This window comes from Gymnoscopelus microlampas (genome assembly GCF_963454915.1).
Source record: "Gymnoscopelus microlampas genome assembly, chromosome: 14".
NCBI classification, from domain to species: Eukaryota; Metazoa; Chordata; class Actinopteri; order Myctophiformes; family Myctophidae; genus Gymnoscopelus; species Gymnoscopelus microlampas.
Genome location: NC_139951.1, coordinates 35,936,397 through 35,958,244, shown reverse-complemented (window position 1 = coordinate 35,958,244; position 21,848 = coordinate 35,936,397). Strand labels below are relative to the sequence as shown.

Genomic DNA, 21,848 nt, shown 5'->3' with positions numbered 1-21,848 from the left:
GAATGTAGAGGGTCTCACTTACCGCAATATAATAGACCTTGGCTTTCTCCACCAGCTCCCAGTTGCTGTCCAAGTCCAGGTGTTTTTCCTTTTTGTAGCAGTTTGCCGCTGCCAGGTTAGCAACAAGGGACCTGCCGAGACAGATCCCATAAATCTTCCACCTCGCTTATCATCCATCTTAATTTTGTCTCAAAAACATCCTTAAAAACAGTCGGGCCCCAGTCTTTCCTTTGTTCCTTCAAGATATAAAAGGATGATAATGGTTTTTTAGAACGTCTGGACCAAGGTGAAATAAGTCACCTAGATTTTCTTTGTTCTTTGCTTTTCAAATTAGTCATCACAGACAGTGAAAAGGGGATGAGAATTAACGTAAGCAAAGGGATTTACATAGCAGACATTGACCCAGCTCAAACTATTCACATTATCAATCACATCAACTCGTAAAGTGGTCCATTATTAACAGAGGTGGGAAAAACAACAGAATTGCATTACTAAATGAACACTCAAGTGAAGTACGATAAAGGGAGGGGGAGAGAGTGAAGCAGGTGGCATTATCTTAACATAGTAGCTCATTAGCTAGTCCTTGTGTATTGTCTGTCTCTTTATGAGCGGCCATCAAAATGAGTGCAACCATCATCGCTACTTAAGGGAAATAGTTAGTCTCCCATCTGATGATAGTGGGGGGTGCCGGTTCATGAGGTCCGTTCTCACATGATGGACGGGCTGAGAAATGCTGTGTGGCGCTTGGCGTGCCAAGGAAAGAACAAGCTCTACACGGCTAAAATCCAGAGTGTTAATTCATTTCCCAGGAGTGTAAAAATGGACTTGTACACTCTCGAGCGTTAAACCAACACTGATGATTTTACCGTGTGTAGGCAGATCAGGGCCTGACAATGACAGCTATGGTATGACAGTGCGATTGGGACTGTGCCTGACCCGGGATCCTCTAATGGACTGCGAGGACAGTGCCTAGCGTGATGGGCAGAATGGGTGTCATTACCCACTAAAAGTCACTGGTTCCAAACCTTTTCTGGATCAGGGCCCACATTTTTAGTGGCCCACCACTTAACAACGGAAGCCAATCAATGCATTCTACTAGCATGTTTAATTGAACGATCAATCAAATCTAATCACACTTCACACATTTTTTCAAGGTTTAAATTTAAAAAATACAATTACCAATATCTTAGTGTTTTGCCAATGATTTGGGGGGCCACTTAAACTCACGGCCCACAGGTTGGGAATCTCTGCAATCTCTACAGGTTGGGAAGCCTGTGTCCTCAATGGACACGGGCTAGAGCTCCTAAAAAGCAGCATAATAAATACCCTGGCAAAATTTTTATCTCATAATAAGCTATACAGGGGAGCAATGGCAAGGCGGCTAATTAGGAATGGGCAATATATTGATCAGTTAAAGAGTGTCCATTCTGAGACTGGGAGGCTGGGGGTTCAATCCCGACCGAGTCATACTCGGTTGGATTGGGAGTAAATCCTTGCGACATACTAGTGTCATGTGCAGGGATGTAATTCTACATTACCTCTTGCAAAGGAAACAGGAGATACAGTAGCCTATGGGCCCTATGGGCCACATGGCTAAGGAACCATTGGTACTTACTTAACCTATTAAGACCAGGAACGCATCTGTGTCATTTTCAGATTTCTTTGGCTATTCAAAAAATAGCAGATATACAAGCTCATGAGTGCCGCGCTATAAGATTGTAGATCTATTGAAGAATTGTGAAAATGTGTGCAAATCTTTGAATATATATATGTTTTTAAATAGCAGATATACAAGCCCATAGTGTGGCACGAGTGCCGCACTATGAGCTTGTAGATCTGCTAAAAAAAAGATTGTGATTTTTTTTGCAAATCTTTGAATATATATATATTTTTAAAGCAAACATTTTTAACTAAAGTCTTTGCTTCTGGGGGGTCCCTGGAACAACATATTTTGAGGTGGGGGTCTGCAGCCAAATATATATCATTTTGGGGGTCCTTGACATGAAAAAGTTTGAGAACCACTGATTATAGCAACATACGTTTTTTCAAAAAACTGTTAGGATTTAGAAGACATTTGTAGAATCCCCAGAAGAAAAGATTTGAGTTAAAAATGTTTGCTTTATAAAATAAATGATTTTCAAAAATAGTAGATATACAAGATCATGAGCTTACAATAGCTTAGCCAAAGTATAAAATAATGGCTAAAGTGGTTACACAGATGCGTTACCGGTTTTAATGCGTTAAGGGTGGGCGAAATGACAAAATATGATCATTTAACCGTTGTTCAAAGAGTGGAAAGCCGATCACTTCATTCGGGTGGGGTCGGGGGAGGAGAGAGGGGGCTTTTCTGAAGGCCTGCAATGTACTCAGTCAGCCTGTGGGTCAGTGTCACACTCCGATCCTTCAAAGCCATCGCCCGGCCCATCTGGCCCTGTTGGCGACCTTTCCCCTGGCCTCCTGAGCTGTCTGTTAAACACCTGTAAGAAATATTACAGCACTCCGCTCCCAGAGCATGCCACCTGACCTTTTCAGGTGTCAGAGCCCACATCAAACAAGCCTGCAAAGACCATTCAATGGGGCCTGGCTCCCGGGGCGGTCGGGGGAGGCGAGTGTGTGTGTGTGTGTGTGTGTGTGTGTGTGTGTCTGTGTGTGTGTGGAGGGGGGGTGGGGGGGTTAGCCGCTGACTGACTGACACCTCCAGTAGCAGCAGATGAAGGGTCGAAGAGAAGGGGAGTCTTTAGTGAGGGAAGGTTATTGATCCACACCTGGGCCGACATGCACTGGAGGCTTCACCGCTGGTGATTGTGTGTATGTGTATGTGTGTGTGTCTGTATGAGTGAGGCTAGATGGGGTGGGGAGGGTGTAGGATGGGGTTTGTGTGTATGCGTGTGGGGGGGGGGGGGTGACAGGGCGATGACCTCTGCTGTCTGAGACGCGGCGCTGATGACGGTAGCGTGAGAGAGTCGTCTGAGACCCTAAAGCCCCCTTTTTACAGCAGAAGCAGGCTGACAGGTGAGAGCCGGGATAGCCCAGCCATCTAACACATTGCGGGTGTCAGCCTATAGATGGATGACAACCCACTGGGGCGGCAGAGACCGAGCGGAGGCCTGGAAAAACACACTCAAGCTGTTCCCTCTCTTTGATGTGCCAGCCAAGTTATGATTCCCCGTTATGACTTCCAGCCCGTAAGGAGCCAATCGGCTGCCATAGATGTAAAACGAACCAAAAAATGACTCTTCGGAATCTGAGTTGGGGGGGCTGGGGGGGAGGCTAGGGAAGGGGAGCAAGGCGGGGGAGGTTCATTTCCTGGTCAAAGGTGATTGGTAGGGAGCCAACCTGTTGTCTCCGGTGATGCAGGCAGCACAGGTGCCAGTAGGCTCCACGTTCTGTTCGTAGTAGCGGGCGTCTACGTGGGCTTCCTCTGCTTTCTTCTTCAGGATCTCCCCGAAGCGATCGTTACCGATGCAGCCAAAGAAGGTGGCCACCTTGTGGGGTTCCTGGATCATCCACTAGGAAGGAATAGGGAAAAAAAGAAGCTGTTTCAGTAAGCTCAGTTTACAAAATAAAAGACTTGTTTGAGATGTGGAGTTCAACTAAGGCAGATGGCACGCAAACTGTAGCTTCACAGCAAACACTGCTTGTTATTTTTATTTTTTTTATTTTTTAATGTGATGTCTATGAGCTGTCACAAACAACCCACCAGGACCCAAACCCCACTCCGCACAGAGACGCTATTCTTACCCGCGCACTCCTTCCTACCCGTGAGCTAAAAACAGTCCCATCTCCTTATTTACACAACCCTCATAATTCAAGGTTCCATCCCACTTATGCAAACACAGGCACTCTGTGAGAGTGTGTGTTACCTGCTACCGCGAAGACACTCCCCGACTGGCCGGTGGCTATTTCTTGCTCCTGCACAGTAAAATCCTCAGCGTTAATTTATCCATTTGTATCTCAGAGAGCGCACAAATGAAACCAAATGGACCCTTATGGGTCCATTTGGTTACATGTGTACAATATATCAAAGTTAAATTAACACGGAGGACTTTACGGTGTGACAGCCCTGATGTACTCAGTGACTTTTTACCTGGGCTGATGAGAGAGGGACTGCTCAAATTCTCTCGCACTCAGGTTTAACCTCCAAAGATTTATTGACGTACGCGGCTGCTATGTTTGCTCGTTTTATTGCAGCCTCCTGTTTTGTTGCTGACGGCGGGCCCCTTGTGAATGAGATGTTGCTGCTTTCAGGGATGACCTGTATATGTGTGAAATTAATCATTTCACACAACCAAATAGCATCTCGGCGGGGAAGAAAAATGCATTTTCATCACCCATCCTGAGTCGCTCTTCCTCTGTTATTTCGTGCTCCCCGGATTCGGTGGGTAACTAGTTCAGATGGGGGAAATATATATATAAAGGATCGCTGTGGAGAAAATTCATTACTTTTACGCAAGGCTCAGGTGTGTTTGCCGAACAAGGATGTCAATTACAAAAGGTGGTGGATCAGGTAGGGATTGCTTGGCTTTTACAAGGTACACACAAAATGAACAGTAACAAAATAACAACACCAGATATGACTGCGACTGTGTGACCACAAGCAGGTCTACCATGTGTCATCTTGAGTCATGGTTCATCCATTCAGCCGTGCCCACCTCTCCCACCCCTCCAATGACACACACACACACACACACACACACACAGAGAGATCCACAGTGAAAGCCGACAGAAGCGAGCTCTTCTCCAACCTCCTGCTGCAGGCGCCTCACACTTATCAAGGTCAGTGGCTCGGGTACACGTCAAGTCCAATCTGATTTTCCCGTAGCCGTGATGAGCTCCGAATCCAAGGTTAGGAGCTGCGGGCTGTAAATAATGACAGCGCGGGCCCCTCCATTTGCAGGCCTCTCAGGTGGGAATAGAGAGGGCCACTCAGGGGCCCGTCCCCCTGATGACAGCGTGGTGAATCACAGTACAGCCTCCCCCCCTCCCCACCCCCACACTCTCTCTCCCTCTATTTTTCTCTGTGACCGTCAGCTCAGCTCTCACTGCCAGCTCAGCTTGTCATCTTACAGGGTCATTAACAGACACACATACGCGCAGACATGCGTGCGTGAGTACACACGGTGCACCCGCGTGCGCGGGCGGGCGGCTTGCAAGTGCACGGATATACACATCACATCACTTCCCCTAGCATCACCACCACCACCCTCCACAGTTGCCAGAAGCTCTTTTCTCCAACACCCATAAACACAAATCAACAATAGATATGTAGAAATGGTCTATTACATGCGCGTAAGAAGAAAAAAATATCTATCTGCCTTTTCTGCACAGGATTGGGGGAGTTAGATCAATTCATTTCTATCCCCGGCACCCTGCAGACAATCCCTCTCCATTCCCCAGATTATGGTAGATAATACCTCCATTATGACAAAAGCACTATCTGTGGGGTCGTCGAGGGGTCGACAAACCCTGCGCAGGGTATTCATGCTTAGTCACATCCCAATTATACCGCAGTGGCAGAGGCAGGAATTGGCAAATGTACATCAAGGCGCTTCATTACTGAGGGCCGCTCCAGTGAAATTAAGCAGCAGATGAGACGGAGACAGATTTGGCCCCAGGCGGCATGTTAGAAGAGAGAGAGAGAGAGAGAAGGAGAGAGAGAAGGGGGAGAGTTAGAGCAAAAAAGGATACAGAAAGAAAAAAAAAGAAAAAAACATGGACGGGAAGAACGGGGGAAAAAGAGATGGTGAAGGAACAGATTTTTCTGAAGGAGCTGGAAGCTTGTTTCTTGCACAGCAGCTCATGTATATTTACTTAACTAGGGAGAACGCTGGTCCCCAAAGATTAATAAGCTCCCACGATACACCACAGCGGCATATCTCTAGGTACGAGCAGACGTGGTGGGAAACCTAATACAAATAGTGAGACAAAAAACATATATATATACCCCTGAAACGTGCAGGGAGGTGGGGGGGGGGGGGGGGGGGTTGAATGGAGCCGAGTCTCACTAGCTAAAGGCAAAGTGATGATAAGTGTACATTATGTTAAGTGGCGAATAAGTCTGGCGTCTCTGTTTAGCTTCCATTTACCCAAATAATCTCACCCGTCCACACATGTCCCCCTACAGCCCCGGGGGCCCCCCAGATAGCTATTAATTATGACATCTCATGGATGCAAGGAGCCCCACTTGGGGAGCTGACCCAGGCCTACTCCCTCCAACACCCAGCAGCTGCCACTCTTCACTATGCAGCGAGCCGCTTCGCGTGGCAGGTTCCAGGAGGGCAATTACACAGCCCAGATGAGATGAGGCAGGCTGGATGTTTGGGACTTGAGCGCTCAGACTGCCATTAACACTATAAGCTATTACCTTCCCTCTTCTTTCTATTTTTTTTCTCCCTTCTTCGCGCTCTCCCTCTCTCTCTCGTGCGCCCTTTCTCCCTCTCCTCTCGCTTGCTGCTGTATATTGATGAAGTGGTAATGGGACCTCTAGTTAGATATCCCTCCTGTAAAAACATTGTCTTGTTTCTAGTCTCCCTCAGGGGTCAATGTATTCTCCCACAGTTGCCGGGAATTCATTTCTGCACTATTAATGATGCAATTCCGATGCAATTCAGATGTACTGACGACGCCACACAAACACAATGGGTTCTTTTTGTTAGGAGGGAGGGGGAGGGGGGGGGTACCTCGTGCACCTTGCCAAGAGCCGGCCGTCACTCCCGTTTCCACCCACGATTTAGCTTAGTTCACTGTGGTTCATCCATACGAAGATTTTAAAACAAGGACAGAGAAGACTTCCATTCTCCTCGCTTCACCTCACCAGCGGGGTCCTCTAGAGAAGAGAATGTCCGTGCCTAATGACGGCCACATTAATTATAGGCTTATCAACCCCGGAAAAAGGAAGAAAAAAAATTCAATAAGGCTATTTATAGAGGCCTAAAATAGAGGAGGGCGAGGGGTTGCACTCTAGGGTGGCCAGGAAAAACGTCTGCTTTGCACTCCAAGTCCTCGGGGCCGGAGGTGCACCGGCTGTAAGATCCGTGTTTCATTTACCGTGTAGTTAAAACAACAACCAAACATCTGTCTATCAGGACCTGTCACGATTGGTGCTTTTATATAAAGTATGGTGCGGGGCAAAAGCCCCCCCCACACACACACACCATCAAACCTGCTGACATTGATGAGGTCTGGCAGCTTCCATTAAATCACTCTTTCCTGTAAAGTGCCAACCATCAAAGCGAGCCGGCCGAGGATTTTTCACTCAATCAGGTAACACACAAGGCTTTTTTTGCCCCCCCCAACCGCAACCCCAACCCCAACCCCAACCCCTCCACCTCTCCGTCCTCTTAGGGGCCTGTGCCTTCTGGTCAATAACTCCTATCAGTTCAATTTCATGCACAGTTAGCCATGTTGGGGTGCTAGGGCACTGCACGTGTTGGGGTTGCATATGTTGTTGTTGTTGTTGGGGTCCCACCAGACCCCCTCCCCCTCTTCCCTGGGAGGTTTGATAAGTGGGGTAGGGACCTGGAGTGGCTACTGCGTGTGAAGAGCAACGGGGCTAGCCAGGGCTAGCACAGGTTGTTTTAACTCTGCTCGCCACGGTGGCTCCCTGCCAAGCCATTAACAGTCCCCGGGCTTTGCTTCAGTGATACAGCTAAAGGAAGAGAGAGGGAGAGAGAGCTGTAAATGATCAACAAGATAATGAGCTGATTATCAGTCAAAGGCATGGATAAGCTCCCTCCCCAGTAGTTTCCTTTCAGATCACTCAGGCGAATTCTCCTCTCTGCAATCAACACTCAAAGAGAAAGCACAGCAGCAGGCTCCCTCTTCATGGGAATCCAAGCCAATACGATCTTCAAAAACCTCCCTGAGACGCATTGCTCCGGCTCATTGCTAGTCATTGCTAACGCGCTGGATAGCGCGTTGCGATTCTGAAGTGTGTCCTTATAATAACAACGGTTTCAGGGCTCCCTTTTATGTGCTGACACTGGCAGTGGGATATCAAGATGACTGATAAGGAGAGCGATGTGTTATCATCCATGTGTTAAATCAGACAACAAACTCCTGAACCGAGGGTATGCTATGGACCAGTGAATAGAAGATGAATAGACTGGGACCACAGCACACCATTAGCACACTACCCAAAATGAGTGGTGCTAAACACCACAAAACGCCAGGGCTTATTGAAAAATAAACAGAAATCACAACATGAACTACTGCACTACTACTATTCCATATCACAGAGGGAGCAATTATTTCATAAACGAGTCAGCGTAAAAACGGACTTCTAAACAAGGTATTCTAGTGTTTTAGATCATATTTGGACTATGAATATCATTGTACAATATTCATGTCAGCCATAAATGTATACTAAAATAACCATATGTTTTTGCATGTTTAGCCCACTGTCTAGAAGCATACTATACTGTAATATCAGAGTTGGATTAGATACATTCATATGTATTTAGTACAGAAACAACCGTCTATACAGTAGGTGGGGAGATATACGTTCGCTTATTGGACTAACTTCTAGCTGGTGAAATAATAGTAAATTTAAACTGTTCGTCATTTTGCTGGAACCTCCTCAAGGAGGGTACCTCTGGAGGTACCTGGACCCCACTTTGAGAACTACGGCTTTACACTACTGCAGACAATTTAACATTCTTTTGACCTTCCAAAAAGCCATATGTAGTATGGTATACAAATAAACTTGCAGGGACTTGAAACTTGCTTGAGATAGGTAATCCGACTGTGAATTTGATGTTACCTTTACGTTTGTTAAAGTTAAGTTATTGTGTTTTAATGCAGGTGAAAGCATGGAATGATTTCAGCATGGTGACATGAATATTAGCTGTAGGAGCAGATCATTTTAAGGAGGACTTATCACCTGGAAGTTTGAGCTACGATATTAGGGATAACTGGAAATTATTCAAATAAATAAATAAAATGGGTATGCTTTGGAACATTTTCAGTAGTAATGTAAAGTATTCATGACTTGTAGTCAATGGGCTAAACGTAACAATAACAATAACACTGGTGCGGTCCTTTAAATACCTTTAATATATGTTCACAGTATAAAATTTGGTAGTTCCAGGAATCTCTGTATGTCTCTCTGTCCTTTGCATGTCTTGAGAACTGCTCATCCGATTGACTTCATGCTGTACTTGGCGGGTGTATTGCAGAGGACCCAAGGGAGTGCAGTGTCTAGTGTGAAGTCGATCGAATGAGCAGTTCTTGAGAATGCTACAAGCAGCCACAAGGCTGTAAGCATCGCTTCAGGGGGCCAAACAATCGGGCCACTCCAAACGGCCATGCATTCCGAATGGTCACGCGCTCCGAACGGGCTTGCCCAATTAGAATTGAAACTTGACATCTTTTATGGCAATCTCAATAATGTTCGGGGAAATCTCAATTAGATATCCTTCAGCACTGCAAAATGCCACAACACAAAGTACAATGTTCCATCCATCCATAACACCCGGGTTGTGTGCATGTGTGTGTTTGTGTTATTATCATGTGGTTAATGAGGATATATTCAACTCAACCTTTCTCTGTGGTACCCTAACACATTTTATCAGTGTCCGCAGCATGACAATAATTAACATAACTCTGTCACATATTCTGTGGCTGCTATGTGTATAAGGTGATGTACAGTACCTTACTAGGCATGATATAATCATTGATTTGTTAGTCAAGGACGCAGTAAGTCAACAGGTTTCATCGTCAGTTGACACACTCATGTGTTTCAACTACCATGTGTTCAAACTGTGCGATGTCTGTTTCAGATGTTACAGCTAATACACCAGATATTGTTGTTGTTGATGACGACAGGAGAGAGGTTACCATTTTAGAAGTGGCACGTAGGTTAGACCAGTCTGAAAGAGGCATTGCTTATCAAAATGCTAAAGTTATAAGATGCTATTATACACATTGTGTACTAATGTAAATTGCTTGTATTTACAGTTGGAAGCCTGGTAATGTCCACAAACTATTTGTGAGAGGCTTGCAGATTGTAGGAATGCCCAAACTAAGAGCTAAGGCATTGGCTAAATGATGTTCAATGTCAGTTGTAATTGGCGCCATATACTATAAAGACACTACTTCCTGTATCCGACTATCCGTGAACTGAGACTGAAACCTTATGTTGAGATTTCCGAGCTTGTGAAACTACTATTGTTTGTGTTGAAGAATTTCTCGTAACATGTTGTGAACACAAATAAAGATATCAAAGTGTGCAGTGCAGACCGTGTGACGGTCAGGGAAGGAGAAGGTGATAAGCATGAAACTGGATGACGCCTCGACGACACACCCCATAGGCTCTGACGGCGAACACGACAACATGGAGTGTCCCCGACAGTATCTTGCCACCCACTTCACAGATCCATCAAAGGGCAAGTTCAGTAAGCACACAGCATACCCCCCACACCCCAACCCAAACACATCTTGCCGCAGCATCTTCGCGCTGCATAGGAATAAGGGATGTGTCGCTATCTCCAGGCGCCAAGTTTATCTAAAAAGGAAACACCTGATAGTTGTTGTTTTTTTTACCCCCACCCCCTCTTTTCGTTCTCTACCTCCCTTGTTAAACACACAACCTTGATTTGGTTTCTGTTGCCCCGGAGGGGTGAATTATTTACAGGATAAACAAGCTGATGTTGTCTGTGTCAGTCAGAGCCAAACTCCCCTATCGCCACAACAGAGACAGGCAGTCTTACCAGGCAGGCCTGAGGGGCTGAGCACCGATACAGTACCATGAAGCAGGTTTGCATGACAGGCCTTGCGATGGTGTCTATCAGGAGTGGGGGGCTACGGAAGTACTTACTGTACTGATGGAGATGCATGATGCGACAGAGTCCCATGATTTCCATGCAGGAATTGATTAATGACCCCCCTTTTCCTTACTCCCAAATGTTTTACTGCATAGAACGCTAAAGTCCATTTTTTTACTTAAATACCAGATCAGTGGCCTTGAGGTTAGAGTGAACACTCTGAGATTGGGAGGTCGGGGTTAAGTCCCCCAGCCGGGTCACACCAAATACTGTAAAAATGGGACCCAGTGGGACCCTGCTTGGCACTCAGCATCAAGGGTTGGATTGGAGGTAAGTCCCTGCGATATACTACCGTCATGTCCAGGGGGTGTATTTGTACATCATGGCAGGAGGATGTACTTGTACATCAAGCTGCCTCACGCAACAGAAATAGGAGATAGGCTCCTGCCATATTATGGGCCACAATGGCTCGTAAGTAAATAAGTACCCTTGGGAACCATACAGTTCCCCAAGGGTACTTATTTACTTACTTTTGACAAAAATATGAATGGTCTCAATCAGGAGTTTTTGAGCAAAGATTTAATGTTTCATTGATAGACTTAAATCAAAGTAAATTAAAGAAGTAATTATAATAATGGTTTGGCTCTGCCTTCTTACTGAATATCTTAACCACATGATCCATAGCATCGCAAAAATATACTAACATTTACAACGCCAAAGAGATTTGGTGTAGAAGGGAAAAAAGGAGGGCACCAAGTAAAGGTTCAAGGGGGACGCTGGTCAACTAAGTATAAAGGGATTTTAGTGGCTAAAGGCCACCCTTTTTCTGGACAAAATATTGTTAAAGACACCTGTTTAATGCAAAAAATGTTGTTCACAAAGGTTGATGGGCCCAGCTTTTGAGTGCAAAACCAGATTCATGGGAAGGGAGTCAAGCACACTGGGGCTTTAAAAGCACATGTACTGATTTATCAGTGCACTTGTGTTTCAGAGAAAGGTGGGGGCAACCGATCATAAAGTGGCATTCGTGCTTGCGGGGGGTTGTTGCCATACATGGCTCAGGCAGAGAGATGATGAGGGGACCTTTGCAGCTAAAGCCTCTAATCCCATCAGTGGAAAGGGGTTCCAGCTGGTGGGAGTGCAGCTGTGCTCACGCCCCACTGTCGGCCCTGCCACCACCAGCTCAGGTGAATCAGTCCCCCACTCCCCCCAAAAAAAGACACCCTAGCACTGAGGATTTGCACGGTGCTTTGATCTCGTGGCGGTGGCGTGCCACCCCACACACGATGATAGCGCAGGTGATCCGTGTCACACAGGATTTTTTTTTGTGGTCGTTTTTTTTCTTCTTCTTTTACACGCTAAATGATAAACCCCAGTTGAAGGCTTAGAACGGGTCAGGCCCGGTAAAATTTGATGTGGCATTGCAGGGAAAATAAATTCACTCCAAAACATTAGCTGCTCTGAGGAAGTAGGCTTAAATGAGTGCCTGACTGCATCGCGCAAGATGATTTCCTATCGCCGAGATGATAATAAAGATGTCTCTTGTCTGGCCAGACAAAAAAGCACCCACTCTAGACACCATGATCTTAATCTCCTCTTAGATCCATTGTCATGTTGACCCACCAACACAGCCATACATCGCTTAACAAAGATTACATCGTATGTAGGTCTCTTTCAAGTAAGCGGCTTATGGTATAGCCTATACATTATAATAAACACAGTTAATGGTGCCCATGCTGCATTATTGTAGTCAGATGTTTACATGTTCAAGGAGAACCAGATTGACACAGACAGATATCACCTCATTCAGGAGAAAGCAGACAAAAGCCGTCGTGCTCCCACACTGACCTTTGATCCCCATCTGTGTGTTTCACTGAGCGCTGATTCACGTGTAACAGACTGCTTTATTTGACAGCACTACAATGGGAGGATATGATTTGGCCCTCGGCAACCATTGAGAACAACATTCCCCATGTCTTCACGCACTGTAGCGAGATCTCACTTATCAGATTACTCATGCCTTTGTGTCCTTTTCTGCAGGCAAAGGGGTTTCTCTTCGTGTTACCAGTTGGAAATATCAGTGATGAGCTTCTCTGCTTACTAAACCCGACGGTGTAAAGGCAGTTTGTGTGCAGATTCTGTGGCCGGCTGGCTGCACAGGTAAGCAGAAAAAAGCTCTTAACTCGGGCCTGACCTTGAGAAGGATGCCATTCAATCAGCGAGCCCGTCGCAGTAAAGGCCCTATCATTGCACTAATAGACTGAATCTTCCTTTCTGCCTGGATCACGGACAATGCATGGATGGTTTCCTCCTGCTTGGCAAGTTAAAAGGGGCAATTTATTCAATAAATTATACCCCAGAAAATACACCATGATGAAAGTACTCCGGCTGCTGCTATTGGGTTGGTATAGACTGTAATTGTATAACTGTCTGCACACCTAATTTAATTTTCCCTTTATAGACATAACGGAAATGGGTGACGGCAATCGACGAAACGCAGTTAAAATGCAAGACTGCACAGACGTTCCAAGTTCTTGTTGGCGAGAGCCAACATCACTGGGGGGAGAGAGTGCACTGCACTGCTTATCTGTGCCCCATATCATCCAGCTGGAAGCAGACAGAGAGTGAACCTACTGTAATAAGAAGAAGATTTAAGAACAGTTGCCCGCTTTGAACTTTTGAGGTTGTGCTATCAAATTCCACCTTATCAACTGGCAGCTTAAACAAGTTGTGTGTTTTTTCTTCCCTTGACGGCTTACAGAGAGAGAGAGAGAGAGAGAGAGAGAGAGAGAGAGAGAGAGAGAGAGAGAGAGAGAGAGAGAATACAAGCTTGAACAGTCATAACTACTAGCTGCAGCAGTGTATCGTGACAAACAACAGTGAAGAACTTAGGATTTATGGCGCTGATAACCTTCCAGATTCCTTCAGCTGGTACCATACGCCAGGCAACTCCGGCAGATTTATGCATCATTAATCCCCATGAACACAGCCAGTGATAAATAATGCTTCGTGCCCCTATGAAAAATAAGGCAGTTATTACCCAAACCATAAAGAATGGTATTTGTATCATCATTTCAAGCAGATAACGCGAGGATACAATGTTTCAGGGATTAACTGGCATGCTCACAACAAGGAGCAAGAGTGACAGTAGGCAGTATATTTCTGCCCTCGTCATCATGCTATTGGAGAAGGAACCAGTAATAAATAACAGCACTTTAGCTTAGCAAATAAAAGTTGTTTATATCCATGCCACACTGCTGGCCATACACAGTAAGACACTTAGGCCATCAAAGAGCGTTTAAGACATAATAAACCAATGATAACTTAATTCTAGCCTTGCATTCATAAGTAGACTAATAGCACATTTCAGAGCTCCTTAATAAACACCACAAGTGAACCATGTGACCCGTTGCTCTATAATCTACCCACAAAGAGCAGCGTATTTCATTTGGTATTATCATTTGATAATTTGCTCTCAAGACGCAGACTTGAATGGAGTCCAACAGACATAGTAAAGCTATATCCCCTACAGGTGTAAATTCCTGGCGGTTTAGCAATATGGGGGGAAGAAAAAAAACCCACAAGGAACTCCGTTTGATACAGAGATGTTTCCAAGAGCAGATGCTCTGGGGCCCTTCTGTGTGAGAATTTGGGCAAAGATCAGTTGCGTTCCTATTGTGAGTTGGGACATAAATTCAAGCTAGCCTATAAATCAAATATAAAATTTCTAGCCTCCTCCCTTTTCCCGTGGATTGCTGTAATAACAATGTCACATAAGGCTGCCTGTTTGCCATTAGGACTCTGGACCCCATCCATGCTAATGATTTGGTACTGTATCCTGCCTGGTTTATAAACCCAGAAGAAAAAGAAGGGAAATATTATTGGCCTATTTAACGCTTTGCAGGTTAAGAGAAAATACTAAGGGCTGTGGCAGATGCACTTCGTATATCAAAACATCTCTCAAAATGGATTTTCCTTGCCAGATACAACACCCTGTGTGCCAATAAAGTTAATACGCTGAAACTCTGTGGCTGCGCCTTTCACATTTCTAGACAGCTTGGTTGCTGAGCCAGAAAGGACAATGCACTCCAGTTAAATCTATCTTGAGTGAAAAATGTGAATTCTATTTAGATATTGTTCCGTGTGCCAGCAAGCCTTTCCCTGTGCCAAAAACCTGAATTTGATCTCACTCAAACTCCATTTCACATGCATTTTTCCTCAGCACAATTACGGTCCTGCAATAATCTTTTAAAAAATGAATTTGTGCCAAAGCCTGATTCACCAGTCTCCCCCGGCCCACATTGGATATTTACTGGAACATATCGGTGTCTGCATGGTTTTCATAACCCATACACACAGTATAGTATCTGAATCTAATTCATATATTTGTTTCACATTGTATAAACATATTTCAACTCCTGTGAAACCCAAACCTTCAAAGTGGAGCTCAGGGAGCAGAGGCACCATTTAGAGAGAGAGAGAGAGAGAGACTGAGAGAGAGCAAAAATTCTGGAGCAAGCCAGCTTTACTTGTAAAAAGGAAAGCGCAAACCAATTTCGGCACAGTGTCCACACCCCCTCTGCCCTGTTGGCTTTGGCTCTGCAGGTTCAATGAGTTTGGAGTCAACACTACAGAGTGCAGTGCAGCTCTGTGCCTATAGGAATCTGCACTGACAGAAGGCTTTTACACAAGAACCAAGGTCATCTCTACAAAACCACAGCACAGATATCTTCTCAGTGTGTCCATCTCACATCGTTGAAATAAAAACTGGCTTGAGTAGTCGGTTACCAAGTTCAATAAACTTAAGTTCACTTCACGCCTGCCGTAGCGAGAAAAAATAAAAGACATCGCAAGTTGTGAGCTTGTAGATCTGCAATTTTTTACAGGGCTGAAGTGGTTAATTCATACTGTATTTATGTTAAGTTTGGGCACCGGAAAAACACCACATTTCTCTTTTGGGTCTAGAACTTAAAAAGCTTGCCGTTGATCGTGAGTAGGGAGTAGGGAATATGACTTCGGACACAGCCCAAGTGATTTCACTAATGAACTCACCTTCAACAAGAGAGGGTGTAACAATGAATGAAAACACCTGGTAAAATATAACTTAAGACAGCCACTCACATCTCCATGGTAGATCATTTTATTTTACTGCTAAACCAATCTCAGAGCCATCGGCTAATTGTTTAGTTGTTTTTTTTTCAATGGCCGATTAGACTCTGGGGGCAATGGACGACTTTGTGGGCTAAAACCAGAGGTTCCGGTTGAATGCTATATCCTCTTCCCCTCATCTGTTTACAACTTGAGGGTGGTGGATTTGCAGTCGACAGAAGTTTCCTAAATTATGTTTAGGTGAGTTACACGAGAACTTTCTGTCTAGTACGCAAAATGACGCAGTGGAGACAATGTGGTGATAGAGGAGGTAGCTGTGGGACTAAACCGGAACCTTTTTTAGCCTACAAAATTGCCCCCAGAAGGCTAATCATCAATACAAATAAATGATGTGCTGATTTGTGTACAGAGATTGCTACTAGAAAGGTTGTGCATTCAACAATAAAAGGAAAATCAAGACCATCTCATCGTCGCAACATAAATCAGTAGGCCTATTCAAAATTTGTGCTTGTGGCTTCCCATACAGGTGGTATTAATAGGATTTTTTGTTTTGTTTTGAAATGAAATTGTATTGTGAAATGTGTGATGTATCTTGCTGACACTGCAAATGAGGGCAACCTCAATGTCCTTTCAAGAATAAATGAAAGTTTGAATGGAAAAAAAATGAATTGAATGAGTGTTACAGTGATGATGTCGCAGGAATATGCTAAGTATGCTAGCTTCTTTCAACACCAGGAATTGTATGGGTAACAGCTGCCTTCACGCTGCTGGAGAGAATTTGGAGGACATGGAGTTACAGTCAAGTTCCTCTTCTTTATACGTGTGATAAAGTCAATTTGTGTGCATGAGGTCGGGGGTTGAGCACACAAGGCAAAGGAGGGTTTGTTTAATTGTTAATGATGGGAAATCCCCGGCAGGTTGCTTCAAAAAGGCTGCCAGAAAAATCGCTAACAGCTGTCAGCCACTGGAATTCCAAAAAGTGCAAAACCAGCACTTTGTGATGGGCATTAGGAAGTCACACCCACTTTGTAATAATAATACGTTTCCCTCTGGTGAGATGCCAAATGGGTCACTGCCAGTGTAGACATGGCAGGATTATCAGCCAAAAACAACAAACATCAAAACAAGTAAAAACAGTACTTGCCTCAGGGTCAGATGACTCCAAATACCTTAAGAGTATAAATAAGATGGTGAGTACACCCAAAAAGTAAATCTGATATACAGTATATTGCATGCATATAATGTGTGTCGAGGTTCCTGAAATAGACAGCTATTAAGATAACACAACGCATGAAGGTCATAGAAGTTCAGGCTGGAGGAACAATTTAATAGGAATTATTAACAGGGATAATGTTATGTATTAGTTTGTTGCCAAATACAACAGTAACAGATTGAATAAACTGAGGTCAACGCCTCCCTGCATAGTCAATTCAGCTGCATTTTCAGCTACACAGAAAAATTCTCTGCATGCCACTGTATACCGAAAAACTAAAGCCTAAGGAAAACAAAAGGCCAAAAAACATCACAAGAAATTAGCTCAACAGGGTGATCAGAGTCGTACATCTTAGTCCAATGCAGCCGCACCTGCTCAAGACCGTCTGGAATAAACAGCTCTGTCTGCTCTGCAGGTGCGTTTGGCGTATTTATTCTAACCTCGTTTACTGCACATACATGTCGTGTTTCTACTGTAACCCCATTTCCTCCTCTCTCCCTCTCCCCTCATCAAAATAACATTTTCACACCTTTAGTCCCAGTCTTATCCTACAGGATTAATTTAGGCTACATTAATCAATCCCTTTACTCCGATCTCTTGACTTATGGATGTCCTTGGCAGGCCCCCCTTGGCACAGGGTAATTGTGAGATGCTCAATAGTTGACCTTCTCACAGAGACAAGCCTGCTTCAAAAACCAGACTGCTGTTAGATACACCATGACCGATACACCACGATCATTGTCTCTACCTCACTTTTTTCTGCTATGCATTTTTTAAATGCTGCATGTATTTTTTTGCACTGTATGCACTGTAACATTGTTGTTTTCCATTGCTGTGTTGCATAGCACTTTGGTTGGCTTCGGTCATTGTAATGTGCTCTATAAATACATTTTTGAAGTTGAGTTGAGTTAGCCCCTTATTGTTTAAAATAGTTTATATTTTCGTGTTGTTACATTATAACATGTGAAAGTTCTATAGATGTGAAAATGGTCAACGGCAGAAAAAAACAAGCTAGTACACGTTCAATCCCCTGCTTGTGGATTTAAAAACAAACATTTTGGCAAAGAAATCAAAACGTCTATTTTAAACACGTACCATGGTACATTAGCCTGGCAGCATATTAGATGTCAACGGACATATTTGGCCATGTGTCCACTGTCAACAGACTGAAAAATAACACAGAGTGCTGTAATGTTAACTGGCATGCACAAACATACTGGCAGCATTGATCGCAAGTTAGCTGCAATTTGCTTCCATGCCCTTTAAAGATAGCTTTAAAGGGCATGATTAGCCAGATTACTTTGCTTAATATTGTAATCATGATTATTAATCACGACTATTAGCAATTTTTATTTTTGAGTTTGTATCATTTTCTTAATGTGTTGCTCATTGTGCTTATTGGTGTCATGTGACATCTATGGTTGTAATGGTATGTAATGAGCTATGTGATTTTCTTCAGCTTGATGGATGGAGAGATTGGCTGTACACTGTTCTGGTTATTAACCTCTTTGTAATGGTGAGGAGATGAGGGCAAGGTGCAAATGCCGACCAAATAATATGTACTGTATGTGAATGAATTGTCACGTTTTATGATTTTATAACTGTGAAGCATAAAATCCCAATTTTCGATTAATTGTGCAGCCCTACCTTTGTAGGAATGCTTGATTTAATTTCTTGACATGTTTACCCCTCTCCACTCCTCCCCTCCCCGCCCACTGACATCCACCACCTCTCTTCCACCCCAGGGGACAAAGCGGGCAGACAGCTCTAATAAACAGTGGTGTGAAGTCTTACAGTGGCGGCGTATGCCGAGGCAACCAATGTGATCAATTATCGAGTGGCCGATTCCCTTTAATTAGAGGGTTTAAGTATTGAGTTAGCCTGGGTGGGAAGCTGAGAAGCAGCATGTAAACCAACCTCATTACACTGCAGTGATTCACCTCCCAGGAGCTGTGATCCGCACAGTGTTTACACCATACATTTGTTTCTGTGGTAACATATCGAGTGGAGGAATGGCTCAGTGACAGACCCAGTTTTTTCCTCCCTCCCTCTCCCTCAAACCCCCCCCCCCCCCTCCCCCCGACCCCCTCCCTACTCTCTCTATTTTCTTTTCTATCGCTCTCCCTCCCACTCGCTGCTGAAGAGGCTGTCACACTGGTTTGCCTTTTGTTGTAGAGAGTCTGGAGAGGTAGCACAATGTGTCCTAGTTAAAGCAGTGCCCCATCTGCCCAGCATAATTAGACAATTATGCTGGAAGGATCCGTCATTAATTCCTTTGTGGTGGGCAATTTCACACCACAAAAGGGTCTCAGGTTTATTTTGTTCTCCCTCTCTTACAGATCCGTGTTCGTTCATTCTGGCCCCTGTTAACGTCATCAAGTATTGATGGTGTGGCAACTCGGGACAAGAAAATATTCTCCTGCCAATATTGACTGGTTTCTCCTATCATAGTCAAAGGCCAAGGGGAATATTGGCTACGTTTAACGTCTGAATGGAAACAAGAAGCGAGGAAACTCAACACTGCGAAGAACAACGCTATAAAAATTAAACAGCCACGGTTCATGCGCTGGGGCTGGCACACTGCTGAAACATGTATGATGTGGAATGATGCTGGTGTTGTTTACCTTCATGTGCATCGACTAACTGGGCGAGAAAACCTTGGCACCGGTCTTAACGAGACACTTTTAACTTGTTACAACCAGAGCAATTAAGTGCTGAACTGGCGGGTCAGGGGTAGCTTGCAAGCAGACTCCCAAGTAATTAACTACTATGGAATACAGTTCTCCCCATTTACATGCCACTGTGGCAGAAACATTTATTAACTAAATGAACATAGAAAATCCAGAAGCCTGCATGTTCACTGTGGCAGACATATGGCCCCATTACTATTATTGGAGTAATGTGAGCTATTGACACTCAGAGTGGCCATTTTTCTATTATGTCATAGTCGTGAGATGGAAAAGATATTCACAGGGTGGCCATTTTGCTCTTACATCATACTCAGTGGGGATTAATAACAGATTTCATCAAGGTATTTGAGAAGAATTTGGCAGGATTAAGAGCATGGCACAGGAAACTTTCTGTGGAGCATAAAATATCAGTGTCTACATCTAGCATATGTGTGTGTCATGTAAAAGGAGCGCTTGTTTTACAATCACACTGAAAGGCTCAGCTTGACAGAGGCATGTGGGAAAATATCTTACAGTGTAACTCAAATCTGATTAGAGCGGTGATCTAATCAGCCATGAATTCATCCGCGAAAGACAGGCAGGCAAAGAGAAAATCACCGCGGAGAATTCTGCACAATTATCAAAAATCTCACAGCGGTGCATTAAAATTCTAATTAGGACATATTATCTTAATTGCTAAGGAGATGCAAATCAAAACACGGTTAACACGGCTCCCTTAACATGCAAAAGAACATGTGGTGTGGAGCCTCTTCAATATTCACTGAATCAGCTTGACTTGTTCGACATGAGAGGCTGTCATTTTGTACTGCCGCACCCTCTTTAGGGGCGATAATCCTAGCTGGGAGCGCTAGCAGCACCGGTGGAAAACGAAGAACAATAAGAATAGAACAAATATCTAATTGCTGCAACGTTTTGTTTGTCATTATTCATTCAATCAAAGCTAACGACGGCTCATTTGAGGCAAACTGCTATGCACAAGCTCTCGGCCAGGGAGAAAGAAAATTACAGAGGAAAATATCAGTGTCTAATGCACAAACAAATCTTCAGCAATGCGAAGGAGGAAAAAATAAAAGTAAAAAAAAATTGCAACTCCCATGGTACACAGCAAATTGGCTGCCATAAATTGTAGCTGACAGGTGCGCACAGTAACTCTGCAGACATAAGACAGCTGTATGACAGCAAGCACAAGGGGTAACAGTGACAGGAGAAGAACATGTCATTGAACATAGATTTATGAGTGGGCCCAGACTGAGGCGATCCATCAGTGGAGTCACATAGCGTTGAACGCACCCATTTCCAGGATACCAACAATTGGCCTTCAGAATGGCTTTGGGTTAGACTTTGGTGGGAACCAAGAAAGGTGTTGATACCCAAAAGATGTTAGATGTCGCAAAAGAGGTTGTTGCCACCCACAAAGGCAATTTCCAATGCAGTAGAGTCTCTTTTAATTGGAGTAGTTATGCTTTGATACAGACCTCCCATTTCTCCCATGGTTCTCGCAGTTGACTAATTACAGTGTGAGACAGCTTTAAAACCAACTACAGCCATTCCAAAACATCAGATTCCTGACAGAAAATAATAAACTGCATAAGTCTGTGTTTTTACAAAAAAAAAGAAACAAAAAAAAGATATTGGAGTTTCTCTACAAGTTGGCTTTCGGATAGCGGTTACCCACATACTGTAAATTGAGTTTCTCTTTCACACACACGAGGCACACAGAGCTCTCACGCACCACATACACACACACAGTCTCCCACTTGCTGGATAGAAATGAATAGAGGCCCCTGGAGCTCCCTTTGGCTGGGCTCTTGCAGTCTATACCAGGGCCGACAGCTCTGATCACTCCTGAGAAAGGAAAAGCTGCTTGGGGATCACTTTACAATTCTCAGGGGCTCGAATAACCCGATCTTGAACTGATCCCGTGCACTGATCCTTTGGTATTGGGTTAAGAACGTGTGAAGGGGCCTGTTGAATGAGCTCGTTGGATATCAACATCCTCACTTCTTGTTGCTTGGGCCTGGCAGATTGGTTGACTTGATTAGTCTTTGCCTAGTGCCTCGCCTCCCCATCGCC

At 44.3% G+C, this 21,848-nt stretch overlaps 1 protein-coding gene across 5 annotated transcripts in view; it reads right to left on the bottom strand.

Moving 5' to 3' along the window:
* adkb (adenosine kinase b) overlaps positions 1-21,848 on the bottom strand; it is a 118,472-nt gene that overhangs the window by 61,190 nt on the left and 35,434 nt on the right. For all 5 annotated transcript variants that reach the window (XM_084078519.1, XM_084078517.1, XM_084078518.1 and 2 more), the window contains 2 exons: positions 3,337-3,509; positions 23-131 (listed from right to left, as the gene is read on the bottom strand). In XM_084078519.1, the coding sequence (XP_083934645.1) occupies positions 23-131; positions 3,337-3,509 (282 nt within the window). The remainder of the gene's footprint in view (positions 1-22; positions 132-3,336; positions 3,510-21,848) is intronic.